We start from the raw sequence: 21162 nt of genomic DNA, 5'->3' as shown, positions 1-21162 counted from the left end.
TCTGACATACAAACTGTCCGGGATCCAGATGTTCATAGGTTCATAGGTTCATAGGTTAGTACTAGGCTATCAGCCCTAGGGCCTATACAAGCCTAGCCATAACAATTCCCTGAATATTTCTTCCCACATTATTTACTTTCCTGGACCCCTGTCTAGCAGGGCGACTGACGTGATCTCTGGGGTGAATTTCCTTTCTGTTACTGCTACATATTTTGTGAGTTGCTCAGACACACTACTGCTGAGATGGTACACTGACAGCTCTACTTTCCTATACTTATCTAGATATGTTTAGGTGAAATTATCAGTTATATGTTAACAGCTCCCTACATTTCTGCCAGCACAATGACATTTCTGGGGAACACAATGCCAAGCTACTCACGTGCCGGATTAACCTGTATATGCTGGGCATGATCCAACAGTTGAGGACTGTAAATATGCTTAAAAGCTACTGGCACTCCCTTCATCCACTTTATATTGGCCTACCCAAATGTGTGTTAACAGTGCTTAATACAACAGTACTATTTCTACAATGCAAGAGTACAACAACATATCAAAGAAAATGACACAGACACACTCCAGGAATTATACCTTTATTAAAGACTTATAACACTTTTCTAGAGGCTTTCTCATTTATTTTATATAACAGCACATGCAGAATAATTATTAGAGAATTATTATACCTTTATTTATTGTGTTAAAACACTTTTTTCAGGCTCTCTCATTTATTTTACATAACAGTACAAGCTGAATAATTACTAACCTGCCTGGTGGCACAGCCTTAGCAGCCTATCTGCATAGACTTGCTGATTCGCAGCTCTGACACCTGCAGTTGTGAAGTAAATGAAGTGATATTGAAACATACTTATCCATAGTATAGACTAGAATAGTAATTCTTACATACTTAATTCCATGGCTACTTACTCTTTAGTGGGGCATTTTCCATCTCACAGGCCTCCTGGATCCACTGGTCCAGTTGACCCACCTTGTGTCTCTTCAGGTCTGCGTGGTGGTGTCTGACCTGCTCGCCAGTCCGAGAGACACCTGTGGCACTGGTGAGTTCATGAGCTAGACAGCCCAGGCTTCCACTTTGTATTGGGTACCCTGTTACTGGCCCTGCAGGAGTCTATCCTCATGATTATGGACAAGGAGCCAAACCATTACTTTTGACTCCTCAATGCCCCAACATTGCGCTCGAAAACAAGAGCCTTCTCCAGCACCAGCCATTGCTGCCTGCAGATGGGAGCTACAATCAGTTATGGCAAGTATTCCCACCTATGTAGATTAAATATGCATCATTTCCCACACTTATTTGTGATTGGCCAGTTTTGAAAACACTCAGCTAAAGGCACACCTGCTTAGCAATGGGTAAACTTCCATTGATATGTATGTATGTGTTGAAAGTGCATGCATATGAAAAGCTGTCATGGCTTAGTGGGTCAGTACTGTGATTATGGTGCACAGTATCCCGGGTTCGAGGCCTGTCATTGCTTTTTATTTTACTACTGGCCAGACCGGCTAGGAGGTGTGGCTGTGTTTAGCCGACTTTGCTCAACTTTGCCCAATGTTGCTCTACGGTGCTCTACGTTACTCGACGTTGCCCGATGTTGTGCTAGGTAGTGCGGTGCGCAGCTACGTGCAAACATGTTCTGTTTGCGTTAGTTTGCGCAATGCGCAACTCCATGCAAAACTATTGCGTTATTTAAAGCAGTGCTCAGCTATGAGCAATTATACTTAAATATGCTTAATACTGGTAAACTTTGCTGAGCAGTGCTTCATATTGCTTAAGCTACGTTACTTATGCATTCATCAGTATGCATAACCATTTCACCTTCTTAGATATATATATATATATATATATATATATATATATATATATATATATATATACATATATATATAAAATTCATTCACTACTACATAGGCCATTTCAATGCTTTTTACTAAAATTTAAATGATAAATGTCATGAATTATTTTTATATACAGATTTCCAACAGAAAATAGAAAGGGGAGTGGTGGGACTCAAACCGGGAACGTCTCCTCTTTGTGCGAAGGCTCTACCACTATGCTATTGCTATTTTGCTTAATTTGCATACACATTTCTTATTATCCTCTTCGATGTCTAAACTGCTAACTGTAGCTAAGCAATGGGCAAACCCACGCAAACACATGCAAATACAGGCAGCTATATCGGGAATAATAAAAAAATAAAAGTTTTACATTTTATAATTGTACAGGGGTTTAGAATGTGGGGAAGTGTAGTGTTGGGTATGTACACATTTGAGCGGATTCACTCATGTCAGTTGACATTTCCCAATTGAGAGACTTGCAGGGGCATGGATTTCTGGACTGCTCGGCAGTCCGACATGCCCCCTGCACTCATGCATGCTCCGTGTTAGCCTTAGAGTTGAGGCAGCGCATCCTCATTAATATGCATGGTGCACTGCTGTCTTACTCGTAGACTGGCATGTCCGTGTAAGACTAATTTAGTCTTAAACGGAGGATTTGTGAATCCTGGGCAGTATGTTTCGTAATCAAATGTAACTTGCTGAAATCATCAGAATGTTCCGGAACAGAGCATCATCTCTTATGCCTGCCCAGAAGACTAGAATGTTTCAGAATATAACATCATTCTATATATCAAATAGAAATAAGAAAGAATAAAATAAATGTCGATATATAGTGAGGCAACAGTCAAAATAATCACACTCTCTCAATGTTCCCTTCTTTCATATCACATTCGGCCCCTTGACTATTGACTCACTTATATCCGACATTTAAAACCATATTTGCCTTATTATAAATACAATATGTTAAGCCACAATTCCAAAATGTTAACAAAATCAAAACAATCATTAAAATTAATATTGGCTGTAATAACCAATTCAACAATTTGGTACCAGATGTTGACCATCCAGTAAATATATCCCACCAGTTGTGTGCAGTGTCGGATTCTGTCTTCTTGGCCAAACTAACCAATTTATTCCCTATAATAATGCTTGTCATTTCATGATGTAAAATACTATAATTTACTACCTGTAAATGTTTTTCAAGATATTGAGTATTATTTAATACTTTCTGTAAAGGATTTAAGTTAAATGTCAAATTATGATATTCCAGCTTGTCTGGTAACAAAGTAAGAAATACATTAACATGTGTCTCAGGAGAAAATACATACGTTTCATTGTGCCAATGTAAATGGGTTACATTATCTAAACAGCCTACAAAAGGATGCATTAAAGTATATAATAATGTTTGGTTTGTCACTAAGCATATAAATTGTGGTGCTATTTTGACAAATATTTCAAACGTAGGAGATAATACAGTCCATTTGCAGATGTTGCTGGAATGTTGAAGAAAACATGGCTCATATACAGGAGAATGTTGTCCACAGATAAGTCCATCCATCGTTTCAATACAGTGTTCCCGTTTGTGCATTTGGTTTGAGAAATCAACATAACTTCCTTCTACGTGGGTTAGCCAATACTGGAATGGATACACAGGAGGTCCAAATACCAATGACAAAGTTACAAATTGACACATTATTTTCACGTTTGTGACATTATAATGCATGATATAACCTGTACAAAAATCATCTGTGCATCTTGTTTTTTCAGAAAACAATCTTATCCAATTAGTATTAGGTATCCATTTGAGAAATAATTGTCTCCATATATGTTCATTATTAAGCATTAACTTTGTCTGTACAAAATTCTTCTGTATTGAAACATAAAAAGATTGTAAAATACAATATTGTCCAGTTTACAAACTTAGTAACATTTTTGTCAAATTTCAAATTATGAACTACAGAAGCATTAAATTGATCCAAAAATTATTTTTCATAACTAACTAGCTGTTTTTGAGTATGCCAAACTGTAGGATTCCATTGTGTTTGCAGATGTATAATTTGTGAAACATCCTGACCTACAATTTTGATTTTATTAGCTAAGACTTCAACATCAAAGGCATTTAAAGTTCCTAGTCCTGTACCAATCCCCCCTAATAAGGTGCTATACCAAGCTCATTTTTTGTCTACATTTACCTGTTTTTGAAAAAGTGACATTAAAATATAATACAGTTTTTTGATATGTTTGTCTTACATATTTACATGTAGAAGGCACTTTAATTATTTGGTCAAAGTGAGCCTCGGGGTGGTTGTTCAATATAATTATTTGAGAGGCCCATATTCCATTTATAATCTGAGTTGCATTCATACAAAACAGTACTGTTATATTCTGTAAATCAATTGATTTATTATAAATATCAGTTCCGTTCTGACAAAAATAGTAATCGTCTCGGTATGTGTGTTCATATTTACAATTACAACATCTTATATCTGCGTGATTTTGAATTATTACCATAGCTTGTCTGTCATCTAGTAACTGAACATAAATATGCCCTCTTCTTACCCTCCAAATAGTTAAATTTCCTTCAAAAGTTAAATTAATAGTAGGACATCCTTGCCGAGTGGGACAGGCAAAATTTGTTTGTGTTCTATTTCATGTACTAGCAGCCCATCCCAACTGGAGTACCGTTGAATGAATTTTAACTGCTTTTACTCCTAGTGTTACGCACTCCATCGAAGGGACTCCATACAATACGAAAGCAGCAACAATTAGCATTAGAACTGAGATCTAAAATCAGGGGGGGAAAAAAGTAGCATGATTACTCTCACAAATAACACCAATCCGCTGGTATATATTCCCATTTTTCCTTTCCTGGCTTGATAATTAAAACAGTATTATCGTTCCCAGCAGCAATAACTTCTGCTTGTTCAGGTTGTTTATTGGGTTCATGAACCCATATTTTTGCACCTGAATTAATTTCATGCATACTAGATATCTGCTCCCTCTCGAAGGCGGTAACAGGCGATGACTGCCCTCTGGTGATGGAACCGCCTAACACAGGTACAATAAATATTTGGGCTACCCTATCCTTTTTCTGTACATGAACATTCTCATCTGAAGTATTTAACAGAATAATTTTAAGTTCCCCTTGATAACCTGCTTCAGTAACTCCATTTACAAACTGAACACCTTTCAAAGCAAGTGCTGACTGAGGCATTATCCAACCAAAATGCTTTGTTGGAATTTGAATTCCAATCCCAGTCTCAATCAGCTGAACTGTCCTTGGTGGTATTTTACAAGCATTCATTGAATATAGACTCAATCCTGCAGTCTCAGGTGTAGCTCTAGTAGGAGCTAATGCACCTACTTGAGTTTCCCAATATGTAATTGTTTCAGTCGTCCCATATAGTTTGATCTGCAACACTGGAGTTAACATTCTCATTAATGGTGTTTCTGTTTCTGAAATTGGTCTGTTATTTAAAATCTATAATGCCACATTTAAATTATATCTCCAGTTTTGCAGAGCTCCATTTCCTAATTTTCTTAATTGATCTTTAAGTAAGCCATTTATTCTTTCAATTAACCCTGCTGCCAGCGGGTAATAGGGTATATGAAATACCCATTCAATATTATGTTGTTTTGCAAAATCCTGTACCATTTTTTCCTTAAAATGGGATCCGTTGTCACTCTGTATTTGCAAAGGCATTCCATAATACAAAATGATTAAATCTAAAGTTCTTAAAGTACTTACCTGTGTTGCTCATCGGCATGAAAAACCAACAAGATACCCAGAATAAGTATCTACCGCTGTGCATATATATTGACAGCCTTTATTTAGTGGTAAAGGACCAACATAATCGATTTGCCATATTTGTCCTGGCAACTTTCCTCGTCCTACATGTCCCTGAAATATATGAGGTATGGATCTTTGTTGAGTATGCTGACATATCAGGCATTGTAATATAACAGTTTTAATTAAGTCTAATGAAAGTGCAATTCCTCTCGTTTGTGCCCACCTGTGAGTGGCTTTTTCTCCTAGGTGTCCGCATTTCTGATGTGCCCATTTTGCCATCCCCATTTGCTCAGAATCATCTGGTATATTAGCTTCTGAAATTCTCGTTTGTTCATCTGTAACAGAATTAAACCACTGTTTTAGAGAATCTGCAGAACAATGTGCATCAACATGATAAACTGTTACAGAACCTTGATTTATCATTTCCCCAATCAATTGCCATAATTCTTTTCCCCAATTTTCTTTTGAATGAATTTTCCAGTCATTCTTCTGCCAGGTAGGCAACCAAGTTGCCAATCCATTTGCCACTGACCAAGAGTCAGTATAAATATGACATATACCTGGCATCTCCTGTTTCAGTGCTTGATATACAGCATATAATTCTGCATACTGATGACTTTTATCACTCCCTGAGGATGTTAAAAGTCTCTTAGGCACTGGATTATAGAATGCAGCTTTCCAACATCTTTTATTTCCTACATATTTTGCTGACCCATCAGTAAACCAAACATGTTTGCGTTGTTCTAATGGTACCTGTACATATAGCATACCCCATTTTACCGGAGACCCACTGACTGGTTCAGCCTTGTCAGTAACAGATAGTTGTTGATCTAATGGTATTTGAGCCACTTTTTCATGTAGCATCGCTACTCCATTAATTCCAGGGTTGGCTCTATCCTGAATGTACCATTTCCATTTAATAATGCTTGCTTCCTGCGCATGACCTATTCTATGTGTCTTGGGTGAACTCATTACCCACTGCATTATAGGCATTTCTGGTCGCAAAAGTGCAGTATGTCCTACTGTCATTTGTTCAGTATCTACCAGTGCCCAGTAACATGCTTGTAACTGCTTCTCAAAAGGAGAATACCTTTCTCCTGCATCTGGTAATTTCCTAGTCCAGAATCCTAGTCACACCCGCTTTGATCCCTGTTTCTGCCAATGGCTCCAGTTAGCATAATGATCCTGCACAGATACATGTAACTCTACTTCCCCGTCATGTAGGGGCCATAAATCTAAAGCCTTTTAAATAGCTTGCTTTGCTTGTTCAAAAGCTTTTTGCTGATCATCCCCCGAAACAAACTCATATTTTTTCCTAGTCACCTTATACAATGGGGAAAGTATTTGACTTAAATGGGGAATATGTTGTCTCCAGAATCCAAATAATCCTATAAAATGCTGTGCCTCCATCTTGTCTTGAGGGGTTGGAAATTCTAAAATCGTTTGCTTTGCCTTAGGTAGAATTTTTCTATGTCCCTGATGCCACTGAATTCCCCAAAATTTTACTGTTTGAGCTGGTCCCTGAATCTTATTGGGATTTATTTCCCAGCCCTTTGTTCTCATGTGATTTATTACTATTTGTAAATACTCACTCACTTCTTGTTCAGAATTCCCTTGAATAAGAATATCGTCAATGTAATGTGAAATTTGCATGTTCTGAGGCAACCCTATTTAATCTAAATGTTCTGCCACTATTTTGTGACAGATAGTAGGACTATGCAAATATCCTTGTGGTAACCGAGTAAACGTATATTGTCGTCCCTGCCAGGTAAAAGCAAATTGATCATAATTCTCTTCTGCGATTGGTATGGTAAAGAAAGCATTTGCCAAGTCTGTTAATGCATACCAAGTACCTTGGTGTTTCTGTATATTTTCTATTAATGTAATCGTATATGGAACCGCCGCTGTTAGTGGCGGAGTATATTTATTCAATTCTCGATAATCTACTGTCATTCGCCAAGACCCGTCTGACTTTTTGAAAGGCCAAACTGGATTATTCCATGCTGTTGTAGTAGTTTTCAAGACACCTGCATTTAATAAATCCTGATTTGCTTCACCTATCTCCTTATGCCCCCCAGGGATTCTATATTGCTTCAAACTAATTACCTTTGTTGCTGAAGGTAATTCTACAGGTGGCATTTTAACTTTCTCTACTATAACTGTTTTAACTGAAAAATATGGCTTAACGCCAAATTGATACTGTCCATCCAATAAATTCAACATCGACCCTTTTAAAATGTCAATTCCTATTATATATTCAGGAACAGGTACTATTAGGACAGAGTACTTTTTCCGTGGCAATTGACCTATTTTCATTTCTAATATTGTCTGAATAGCTTTAATTTGCTTTCCACCAAGGCCTGTAATAGTAACTTGTCACCCTTTAAATAAACTTGGATTCCCATAAATTAATGAGGCCTCCGCTCCAGTATCAATTAGAGCTCGGACTTGTTGTTCATTTTTATTTTTCCAGAATATTGTCAAATCTACATATGGTCTAAAATCCTGCCGAGCCCATCCACTTACTGGAGCTTGGCCAATTTCCTGATCGAAATGTAAATCTGACAAGTCAGGATATGTCACAGGTGGAACAGAGGGAACTGCTGAATCTTCTTCCCTATTCTCAGTTTTACTGCCTACTACAATCTCCTCCTGTTTTTCTACATTCCGAGTTTGCCTACCTTTCTTATTCAGACCTCATTTTTTGTACATCTCCCACATTGTCGGAGTGTCTATCCCATCAATTTTATCCTTAGATACCCCATCTTTCAACAATGCAGTAAACATATCTTTTCGGGATACTCAAGCTTCTTTTTATCCAGCACTTCTGTTTTCTCATCTATCATTATGTAACTGCTTTGGTCCCCATTCTCCTAGCTCTCCCAACTGCCGCAATCCCTCAATAACGTGAGAAATAGGATTTCCCGTCTCACTAATTAAATATGTCAATATTACCGTTTTATAAGCTGGAGGGGCTAATTTAATAATCTTATTTCTAACAGAAATTGTCAAAGCACATTGTAGTAATGCATCAGCGCCCCCTACAAGTAAAGCAGTTTTCATTGTCTCTTCTTTAATTCTTAACATATACCATGGCCTATCATTAGAAGGCCAGTCCATTTCTGTTGGATATTTTTCGGCACAGCAATCTGCTATAATTTTGAAAAGACTTGCCATTCCGCCTTTGTTATAATTTCGAAATGCATCCTGCACTGATGGATCATTACTTAACATCCTAAATCTTTTAGTGTCTATTTGATCTATTTCCACTCCAGCAGCCCCAAATTCATACAGTCTCACTATCCATGCTATTAATGATTCTCCAGATTTTTGTTTAAATCTTTCAATCAAATCATTTATTTCCTGTTGAGTAAAATCTTTGTAATGAAGTTGTTCCTGCCCTCCTTGGAGCCCTTGTGCCCTGTTAACCATTTGCTGCCATCGTCGAAGAATTGGTTTTAGCTTTACTGGTCCCCCTTTATTCTCGGGAGATACTATTTTCAATATCCGAATCCGAATGGGACGGAGAATCAGAAGAATTCCAGATATTCTAGATTCACTAGACTGAACAAGGAGAAGGTTAGCGTAAGCTGCCTGTTGGGTGCCAGAATCCGTCACATAACACATGCACTCAGGTCACTCCACAACAAGTACAAATATGACTCTGTCATTGTACATGTTGGTGTAAATGACCTGAGACGTACCTCCCTGGACTACATGAAAAGAGACATGGAGGAGCTCTCTGACCATGTAGCCCACGCTGGTATGACTCTGACTCTGAGTAGCATCCTGCCCTCACCCAAAATGATGCCAGCATATGAAGAAAAAATGATCAGTTTCAACAATTGGTTAAACTACTGGTGTCATTCAAAGGGGATCCAGTACTTGTCAGCCTGGGATGACATGCTTGACAAGCCACGTTGCTTCGCCAGAGACGGCTTGCACCTGTCTCCCCTGGGATTTCAAATACTGGCCAAGACTCTTGCCACCCCAATACTGCCTTTTTCAGGCAAGATTCAAAAGACAAACCCACCTCCATAAACAACAATAATAAACAAAAACTGAGGGTAATGCTGCTCAACGCCAGATGTCTAAACCTCAAAATGCACGCACTTGAGGCTCTCCTTAGTATGGAAGAAATCGACATATGTGCAGTGACAGAAACCTGGTTCAAGGCTCCAGAGAGCACCCCAGCACTACCAGGCTATAACTCCTACCATACCTTTAGGTCCCAAAACCAGGACCGGAACAGAAAAGGAGGGGGTGTGTCCATATTCATCAAGAACACCCACACCTCCAGGTTAGTAGCACAGCACACAGAATCCGAGACCATCCAAGTGCAATTGACAGTGGGTAAATTGACTGTTCAATTTATAGCTTGCTACAGATCTCCAACCTTGTCTCAGGACCCTCACGCAGCATTCCTGAGAACATTAGAAAGTATGAAGATTCTACCCAACAACATGCTACTGGGTGACTTCAACTATCCAAACATTGACTGGGAAAACTACTCAAGCTCAAACGCCCTAGCCCAATGCTTCCTTGAGTTCATAAACTCAAACACCCTTGAACAGCTGGTCACCACTCCCACAAGAAGTGACAACATACTGGACCTGGTCATCACCAACATGGGGAACCTATGTTCCACACCTGAGGTAAACTCGTCATTGGTAAGATCAGATCACAAAGTAATCACACTGGACATCCACATCCCGACCCCCCCCCCCCCCCAGTCAAAGAAATCAAGGTAAAAAACTTCTCTAAAGCCAACTTCACACTCCTCAAGACTGAGGTGGGAAGTTTCAAAGCTCCCAATCAAATGGAAAATGATGACCCAACGGCAGAATCCTTTACAAGTGCATTCTAGGAACACCTTCAAGAATGCATGGACTGAGCAATCCCAAGTAAAACCAAGACCAACTCCTCAAAAAAGAGGAAGCCAGTCTAGTGGACCCCGGCCATAAATAAACTTTACAACAGAAGGAGGAAACTCCTGCAAGATAGAACAAAATCCCAAAATAAGAAGGCATCTCTGATTAACATCAGTAAAAAACTGCGCTCCCTCATTAAATCATCCAAGGCCAACTTCGAAAGAAAAATAGCCAGTGACTCTAAGGATAACCACAAGGCCTTCTTTAACTATGTCAAGAGTCTAGGGGCAAACGCTCAGATATGCTCCGAGCTAGTGCATAATGGCCATAAATACACTGAACCAACCGACAATGCCAACATCCTGGCTGACAAGTTCAGTGCAAACTTCACCCCCCCTCCACCAAAGGGGCTAGCACCCATCCCAGAAGAATGTGGCGCTCCAGATATCTCAGACACACAAGTAAAGACAGCCCTTGCAAAGGCCAAAAACACAGCATCAATGGGACCAGATGCTATCCCAGGTTGTGTCTTACACGAGCTTCAAAATGAACTAACCACCCCATCTCAAATCACTATTCAAACTCAGCTTCTCTACAGGCTATGTACCCAAAGAATGGCGTGCAGCAACAGTCGTACCACTCCACAAAGGTGGTGCCACAACTGACCCTGGGAACTATCACCCTATAAGCTTGACTAGCTTGGTCTGCAAAGCCATGGAACGCATTATCATGGAGCTCATTAACAGGGACATTGGGAACCTCCAGACACTGGACCCCACCCAGTTCGGCTTTGTTAAAGGCAGATCTTGCCTCCTGAACTTGGTTGACTTCTTTGAAACAGTCACCAAGGCCATAGATGAAGGGAAGATGGTCCACACAGCATATCTGGACCTCACTAAGGCATTCAACACCATCCCACACTCAGGAATCATAGACAAACTCACCAGCTTAAATATCAACCCCCATGTCATGAGATGGGTTGCCAATTGGCTCTCAGACAGAACCCACATGGTAAGAGTGGCAGGTGCCATGTCTGACTCTAAACCAGTCACAAGCGGAGTCCCATAGGGCTCAGTCCTGGGACCCCTCCTGTTTGGTATATATTTCTCCGAAGTACAGGCAAAGGCGGAGGGACTGTGGCTAACCAAGTTCGCAGATGACTGTAAATTGGGTGCAATAATTGACTCTCCAGCTGATACAGACATCCTGCAAAAGGGTCTCACAGAGACAAACACCTGGTGTCAAAGTCACGGCCTCAAGCTAAATGCTAAAAAATGCATAGTAATCCCATTTGGGAAAAACAAAGTACCTACAAACTACCACATAGATGGGAATCCACTAAGTACAGAAGAAGTAATTAGGGACCTGGGTACCCAAGTAGATAGCATGCTCTCCTTTGATAACTACATAGCCAAAACGGTCAGGAAATCCTTCTATGTGGCACACCTTATCACAAAGGGTTTCTCATCCAGATCCAAGGAGGTGATTGTGCCCCTTTACTCCTCACTCATTAGGCCCATAATAGAGTACAATGCCCCATTTGGGATGTACCTCACTAGACACCTGCAACAACTAGAAAGACCACAGAAGTACCTCACTAAGAGGATTAAGGGCCTTAACCAATTACCCTATGAAGCACGACTAAAAAAGCTCTAGCTCTTCTCAGTCACTTACTGTCTGTTCAGAGGTGACCAATGCCTGACCTATAGGGCCATGTCAAACCCTGAACTAATGGACATGCTTCACCACAAAAAAACGAGATCCCTCAGAACCACTCGTTCTAGCGACTTGAACCTATGTACATCAATAAACAGGACATGCTGGAGGGATAGATTCCTGTCCCAGTGACTCCCCTCACTCTGGAATAGAATCCCAATCCATATTCGACAGAGCTTCTCTATGACCCTCTTCAAGAGAAATCTTGATGAGTGGATGGGTAATCGTAAGTTCTACCCTGGGATCACTTCAGGAGCCCTGTTGACAGAGGCCCAGGTTACTAATCTAATGGGGAGGCGAAAGCCATCACTCTGTGGCTAGGCTTATAAATGCCCATGGGCAGATAGCCTAGTACTTACCTATGAACCTATGAACCTATTTCCATCCCAGTGGTCTGGGTCCCAGTCAAAACCTGCCTTCGCTATTGGCACTTGTACTTTCTTTTTATTACCTTTGCCTCTTCGTTTTCGATATTTGTATCTTGCTACTTGTATTGCAGCCTTTTCGGCTACATGCTGATACATGTCTGTTTAGTCTGCTAACAATTTAATCTGACACTGCAATATTACATTTTGTTTTTCTAACTCTACTATCCGTTTCTCTAGTTGTTTTATTTGTTCACACTTACGTATTTTAGCGTCATGTGATTTTCGGTATGCAGTCAAGAGGATCCAGCCCCGTCTGCATATGGCACTCAATTATTTCCCTTTTTCCACTAAAACCTTTTGTAAACATGCTTGCACCGAACCAGGTTCGGCATCTTTTAAACAAACATCCCAATTCTCACTTAATCCTGTACCCGTTGACCATTCCAAAGCTAATGCTTTATACAGGTCCTGGTCCCATCCTGGGATTTCTATCTCAAACACCGCTATGTCCTTCTTACTTTTCCTTTTAAACATTTTGAATCCTGCCGACTATGCCAAAAATAATGTATTGCCTAATGAGCAGGATTCGAAATAAAGACACTTTTCACCAAAAGTTAACTAATACAAACTTTATTTCTACTAAAAAGATTAACAAGCTAATAAGCTTTATTTATCTGTTAGAAATAGAAAAGTAAATCCACTCTATGCTACTAAAATAAAAAGTTTAACAGAAAGAAAGATTAGACAACACATTTAAAGAAAGTTATACATCACCAATAAAGGGAAAACTTGATCCTGTCTTCAGTCTCGACTGGGAAGCCCCGTTGCAGTCAGGCAGGAGTCCTCATCGGGAAAACAGTCCTGGGCAGTGCGTCCACTCCACAGGTGAGGCTTCTGCCTGAATGCAGATAATCCCATCTATATATAACCAAGTTGTTTACCACAAGTCATGAGAATCAGTACTTTCCAGTGTAGGCTGGATCTTGCTAGAGCATTCTGTGGTGTTGGCCATCCACTCCAGAAGGAACAGCAAATCCTGCCAAGTACAATGATTCTGCAAATTTTGAGTACTACACTGGAATATTCCAATAACCTTGTGAGTTTTAGTACATTACTAGAAAATTCCAGACAAGTTATGTTTCATAACTAAAAGTAGTAAACAAAGTATGTTTTGTAATCAAATGTAACTTGCTAAAATCATCAGAATGTTCCAGAACAGAGCATCATCTCTTATGCCTGCCCAGAAGACTTGAATGTTTCAGAATATAACATCATTCTATATATCAAAAAGAAATAAGAAAGAATAAAATAAATGTCGAGATATAGTGAGGCAACAGTCAAAATAATCACACTCTCTCAATGTTCCTTTCTTTCGTATCACATTCGTATCACAATACCTTGGACATACATAGACAAATTCGTTTTTACCTAGACAGGACTAAATCTAATAGAATATCTGACCAGCTGTTTTTGGCCTTTTCTGAATCCAGATTAGGTTGTCCAGTTTCTAAAGTTACTTTAGCCACTTGGTTGAGAAATTGTATAACTTTCATTTATGGCAAGAATGGTATCCCTTTACCGGGCAGAGTAAAGGCCCATGCTACAAGATCAGTGTCAACTTTTGCAACCTTCCATGCTAGAACATCTTTGAATGACATTTGTGCAGCCACAACCTGGGCTAGGCCTCATACCTTCATTGCTCTTTACAAATTGGATTTGGCCTCCAGAGGCAGAGCTTCCTTTGGTTCTATGGTGCTCTGGAATGTCCTTCCATAGGGCCGACCAGGGAACAAGGTAGCTGAGTAAGGAATAAATGAAGATTAACAACATCAGATAAAGAAGTTATGTCTTACCATAACATTCCATCTGTGTTGTTTCATCTTCGTTTATTCATTACAGCCCACCTGCCTTCCCCCACCGAAGGTTTCTGGTGGATCTCATTTGTCCTTCTTTCCAGTTGTTAGGTCATGTCTGATCAGAGGTAGCCTCGGCTTCACTTTTCCAACTTGAAAACTAGATCTGAGGTAACAGGGAGAAGGGCATGATGGGTAAAATCTTAGCTCGAGAGGTTTGTGGCTGACGCAAGCTTGAAAAAAGGCCGGCTTGGTTCCAAGGTCGGAACCGAATCCCAAGAGTAATGAATAAACGAAGATGAAACAACACAGATGGAACATTATGGTAAGACATAACTTCTTTTTTGTCCACATGTTGAAATGCTGTTATATACACAAGCATATCACAAGTTTTTATTCAATTGCAACCTTGTGGAATTCACTGCATGTGCAATTGTGTTGCTGTTCCCAAGGATGCAGTGGTCCCCAGCAGCATTGTGTGAACCTCAGCATTTGTATCAGTAACTGTTCTGCATGAGACACAACCACCTCAGTTTAATGTGTCCCTATATGGTATCAGGCCGCTCACACATAGCATTACAATGAAAAATATATAGGCATATGACATGCAACTGATGTAATTATGTGACACAGGTACAGCTGTATGACTGTGTGAACAGTACCAGTGTGTGGCATGTATCACATTCCCAGGATTGTATTTGAAGGTGTCACAAATCATTGCTTTAAATAAGTATGAAATGTTAAGGGGAATACGCAACCAAGCACAGAGCTGTTTGCTAATGCCAGCCATACTCAACCAGAGAAAATAGATAATCTGCTAGTTTGCAGACAGTTTGGATCAAACTTCACCCCCCATCCCCACAGCCAAAGTATAAATGCAAGCATTACTCAGCTTATTTTCTCAGGAAAGCAGCTCACCTGTTCAAAGGCTAAAAACACGGACTCAGTGGGTCATGGCTGCCTATTCAGTAACTTAAACCTAGCAGACACAGATGTTCTTCGTGTTTCACTGTTGCAGTCATCACATTTGGGTTATCCCTGCCAGAGTAGCCCTCAGCCGGTCTGAATACCAGAGGCTTAGTATTTCTGCATCGGTTGCTGTCGCTTGAGGACTGACGTCAGGTCATCAGTAGTATAACGTAAGGCAGCCGACACCATTACATCAGTCTTTCTTGCCATGGAGGCCGAAGCAGAAGCAGTTGGCATGAGTGCTGGTTGGCTGTACCTCAGTTTACGATCTCTGATTTGAAGTTGAAGTCTTGTAAATCTAAGTACCCCGTTGGGGATCCTTTTTTCTTGCACTAACCAATATCAGAAAAAATTAACAGTTGTCTCGCCTGTGGAAAGCAAATACCACACTGAGACTTCCACTCTTACTGCATCACTTGTTTAGGCCCAGACCATGACATCCCCCATTGTCGCTTCTGTATTTTGTTCAACACTAGAACTATCTGTTGTTGGCCCTTATTGTAGCCAGATATTTTTGTTTACCATCCTCAAATTCCAATATTGCTTCGGTAAGCTATCCAACAGCAGATCTTATGAAAAAACATAAAGATAAAGACAGAGACAGACCGCACAGGTCCAAACCGACCGATGACGCTTCCGTTAAGTTAGTCATCAGTCCTCCGGTACTCAGTGAGGCACTTTCCCAGCCCCTGATGCCAACTTCTGTGGATTCACGGGCCGCTGCCGAGACCCTTTCGGAGTCCGGTATGTTGCAAAACTCTTCTTCGACTAAGGATCCTGCAGTTGTCTCTACCTTGGATGGGTCCGGAGCCGCTGAGCAGGCACCGGCTTCCGAGGAAGCCCTTCACTCTACCAAATCTCAACACAAACTGACGTCTTCTTTCACAACTACCGTTCTTTCAAAAATGACCAAGTTTCTTAGGCCAAGGGTTTGAACCACACCCAAGAAACAGACGACCCATTCTCAGGTGCCTGCTACCTTGCCTCAGTCTCAAATGGTTAAAATGGTGGAAGACCTTATCATGCTGATCAGGGGAAGTCAAGCTACACCCTCAGAAAGGAAAAGAGATCTGTCTCCTGTAGTTTTGTCTGATCAAGAGTCAGATGAATCTGATGCATCTGACTATGAAGACATGCAACCCCTCTCCACTTATGAGGATTCTGATGCAGAGGACTATATTCCTTCAACCTCTCCCCCAGAAGATTTTTCCTTTGGGGAAATCCTGCATACTTTAAGGGAGCATTTCCAATGGGAGAGTCAGGACTACCCTCAGTCTAAAAAAAGACTCAGGGAATTCCTAGATCTTCTGCAACACAGACCCTTGGCCATCCCCCCAGACCTGGATATTGTGGATGATGTTTTCCTTGAATCCAGCTTGACTCCTGATGCCCTACCTCCTGCTCCCAGAAAACCAGACAGGTACTATAGAGTCCCTGACTCACACAAATATCTTTTTAAAAATCCAACAGCTGACCCTGAGATCATTTCTCAAGGGCCAAAAGAGATTAAAGCAACCTCTGCTAAGAATCCCATATCCTCAGACAGGCATTCCCGAGCATTGGACAGATGGGGTAAAAAAGTATACACCTCAGCTACTCTTGCTATCAGGGCACTAAACTGTCAGTTCCTTATGCCAAAATTACAACAACATACCTTGGAACTCCTTAAACAAAAAATGTCTTCCCTTCCTGCTTGGGCAGAATCTAAAGATTTACAAGACTTAATGCATTCTGCAAGCCAAGTAACTAAACACACTTTGCACTGTGGTTTTGACACCCTAGAAGCTTCTTGCAGGGCAGCAGTCACTAGATCTGTCATTAGAAGACACGCATGGCTTAAGCAACAACCCCTGCCAGACCATGTCAAATCTAAATTGTTGGATGCCCCCTTGCACAAAGATAACTTGTTTGGCATTAAGGCAGAAGAGGTCTTAAAAAAGATGGATGAAAAAGTTAAATCTATGCAAATAGTTAAGGATTTCTTACAAGTCCTGCTCCCTGAGTTCAGCAGACATTGTCCGTCCTAACACTAGTCCTTTCCTGCTCTGAGTAAACCAGCCCTGCCTAGGCCCCATGGAAACAGCCTCCCCCCAGACAGCAGCCCCAGGGAATGCAGAGATCTAAGCAGTGGACTACCTCCATTTCAAAACCAGGGAGTTCTAAGCCACCCCCTTATGGTAAGAACTCACAATGTCTCACCTCCTTCACCTCTCCCCTCTGCCCACCTTCACTTACCCCTAGGAGGAAAACTCTCATTTCACTCAAGCACCTGGGCCACCATAACCAAGGACCAATGGGTTCTGAACATTGTGTCTGAGGGATACAAATTTTCCATCTGTACCCTTCCAACCCAAAAGGGTTCCTGGATCTACCACCAAATCAGTGGGCAGAGGCTCAAAACAGATTCTTTCCCTGCTCTCTATGAGAGTAATAGAGCAAGTTCATGCAGAACAGGTATGCCAAGGCTTCTACTCCAGACTTTTTCTGGTGCCCAGAAAAGAGGGCACCTGCTGCCCTATTCTTGATCTATCCATTCTAAAGACCTTCCTGGTGATCCCAAAGTTCAAAATGCTCACCCTTTGGCAGCTGTTACCCATCCTGTCCAAGGACACTTGGCTAGCCACCCTAGATCTAATAGAGGCCTACTTCCACATTCCTATCAGGGAATCATGCAAGAAATATCCCCGCTTCAGGGCAGGATCTCAACATTTTCATTTATGTGTGCTTCCCTTTGGCTTATCTACTGCTCCCAGAGTTTTCACAAAATGTCTGGCTCTGGCCATTGCCTTTTGCAGACAAAGAAATATTCAAATTTACCCATACCTAGATGACTTCACTTATTCAGGCAGATAGCCAGGAAAAGCTTCTCAAGCACCTGGCCTTTGTAAAGACCCTACTAACCTCCTTAGAGTACACAATCAATGGAAAGAAATCCAAACAGGTGCCCACTCAAAGGATAATCTTCCTGGAAGCAAGTCTGGACACAGCATCCCAGATGGCATTCCTTACACCAGAGAAACAAATCTTCATGATAGACTACTTCTCTTAACTAGCCACCAGGCACCAGCTATCTGCAAGGAAGATCCTGCAAGCTCTGGGGTTCATGGCATCTTGCATACTACTCATTCCATGTGCCAGATTGCGTATGAGGAAACATCAATGGTACCTAAAAAGCCTTTGGTGTCAACACTCTCAAGACCTGGAAACTCTTCTACCTATAATTCCTTGCTTCAGAAAGGAATTTCTTTGGTGGGCAATAGCATGCTCACACAATAAGGGATAGCCCTTCTTCCCAACCCCTGCTGCACAGACCCTCACCACAGATGCATCAGACTATGCCTGGGGTTGACACCTGGATGGCAGGTGCATACAGGGCCAGTGGAGCCCTCAGGAAATCCCTCTGAACATCAATCAAAAAGAGATGATGGCTGTGCAGCACGCTTTGATAGCTTTCAAACCCCTTCTCTTTCCTGGGGTTCTCCTGATCAAAACAGACAACACCACTGTGATGTGGTACATCAACAAGCAGGGAGGGACTCACTCCTACCCTCTATGCAGGCTGGCCATGACCCTTTAGTTCACAGCCTCTTCCATGCAACTACACCTGTTAGCACAATTTTTACCAGGCTCTCTCAAGTCCCTGGCAGACCAATTAAGCAGAAACCTTCTGGACCCACACGAGTGGCAACTCAACAGAAGTACCTTCACCCTAATAACTCAGAAATGGGGAACCCTGAAGGTCAACCTCTTTGCCTCCCACACCAACCATCAGCTCAGAAAATTCTGCACCAGGGAACATCACTGCATGGCTTGGAAAGTGGATGCCCTGTCCTTCCCCTGGGTCAATTTATCGGCCTATGCTTTTCCTCCCCTACCTCTCATCCCCAAGGTACTGCTCAAAATAAGGGAGGAAAAACCAAGGACCATTCTTATAGCTCCAGACTGGCCCCGACAACACTACTACCCCTTGCTGCACAGCCTGTCCCCGCTGCCTCCATGGCATCTTCCTCAGATTCCAAACCTCCTGACCCAGAGGGAAAGGGAATTCATGCATCCCAAATTGCAGACACTCAGTCTGGCAGCTTGGCTTATTCCCTAACCCTGAACCAATCTGCCATCCTCAGTAAACAGGTTTTGGATGTTATCCATGAGCCTAGATGTCCTAGCACCAGAAAGTCTTATGCAGATAAACAGAAAAGGTTCTGCACCTGGATCCAGGCTAAGAGAGCCAATACAGCACAGCCCTCCATCCCTCTCTTCCTGGATTACTTAGCTGACCTACTACACAGTGGTCTCTCTTTCTGCTCTATAAAATTTCATGCCTCTGCTATTTCTGCTTATTTTCCCACTGAGCAGTCCCTTTTCTCACACCCTTTAATCAAACAGTTCCTCAGAGGGGCTAGCATCTTGTGCCCCCCCCCCCAGAAGGGCACCAACACCAGCTTGGGACCTTAACTTTGCCTTGGAAAAGCTCACCCTGCCCCCCTTTGAACCAGCTTCTTCTACAGAGCTAAAATTTCTCTCATGGAAGACAGCTTTCCTTCTGGCCATCACTTCAGCCAGAAGAGTCTCTGAGCTGCAAGTGCTCATGGCTATAGAACCCTTCACCATCTTCCATGCAGACAGGGTAGCCCTCAGAAATAACCCATCCTTCATGCCCAAGGTGGTGTCCATTGTGGCTCTCAACCAATCCATTCATTTGCCCACCTTCTTTCCTAACCCCCAGAATGGAGGGGAAAGGATTCTTCACTCTCTAGATGTGCACAGACAGCTCAGATTCTACCTGGGTAGGACTAAATCCTTCAGAAAGTCTGATCACTTGCTGGTTAGCTTTGCTACAGGGGCAGAAGGCAAAGCCATCTCCAAGCAAACTATTTCCAAATGGATAGCACACTGCATCCATTTCTGCAACAAACAGCATGGAAAGCCTCCCCCAAGGGGGTCAGGACACACTCCACCAGAGCAGCCTCCACCTCTGCAGCTTTCCTAAGAGGAGTCCCCACCAGGGACATCCTGTAGGCTGCCACCTGGACATCTGTTCAAACTTTTACAAAGCATTACCACCTGGCTCTCTTCTCCAAATCCAGGGCAGGGTTTGCCTTTGCAGTCTTGCAGGGCATCCTAGCCAGCCTCTAATTTCCTTGACTGCCTTCACCCATTTCCTCAGCTTTGGGAATCTACCCAAATGTGATGACTGCAACAGTGAAACATGAAGAACATAGTACAGTTGTGTACACTTACCATAAATGTAGATGTTCAAGTGTATTCACTTTTACAGTCCTGGTTTCCCTCCCTCCAGCCCCCTTTATTCTCTTTCTTTCCTTACAAGGAACATATTGGTATTTATTTTCCACTGGTGGGGTTCTTCTACCAGAACCTGACCACCTACTTTGGGGGTTCCTGACAGGTTAGAGCAAAAAAAAAACTGATGTAATGACGTTGGCTGCCTTACTTTATACTACTGATGACCTGACATCAGTCCTCAAGCAACAGCAAAAAACCCAGAAATACTAAGCCTCTGGTATTCTAGCTGGCCAAGGGATAATCCAAATGTGATGACTGCAACAGTGAATACAATTCGAACATCTACATTTATGGTAAGTGTACACAACTGTACTTTAGATGGCCTGTGTTCTGGCAGAAAGGTGTACTGCAATAGTCATCCATCTGAACATTATGTAAGCCAGGAAATTATACACACATAAACCTAACTCTCCTTTACTGTGAGGCAGAGCAAAAAATCATCA

The 21162-nt window shown here is 41.7% G+C and overlaps 1 protein-coding gene across 1 annotated transcript; it reads right to left on the bottom strand.

Moving 5' to 3' along the window:
• Positions 1-4669: 4669 nt before the first annotated feature.
• Positions 4670-7954, bottom strand: LOC122815097. Its single transcript, XM_044087339.1, is given in 2 exon segments — positions 4670-5315; positions 5862-7954. Coding segments are annotated over 2 exon segments (2739 nt in total).
• Between the last annotated feature and the right edge of the window lie 13208 nt (positions 7955-21162).

This window comes from Protopterus annectens, chromosome 11.part0 (assembly GCF_019279795.1).
Source record: "Protopterus annectens isolate FY-2018-M chromosome 11.part0, PAN1.0, whole genome shotgun sequence".
Taxonomy (NCBI): Eukaryota; Metazoa; Chordata; order Ceratodontiformes; family Protopteridae; genus Protopterus; species Protopterus annectens.
Note: the sequence above shows the minus strand (reverse complement) of the source record. Positions and strands in the feature narration are given on the sequence as shown.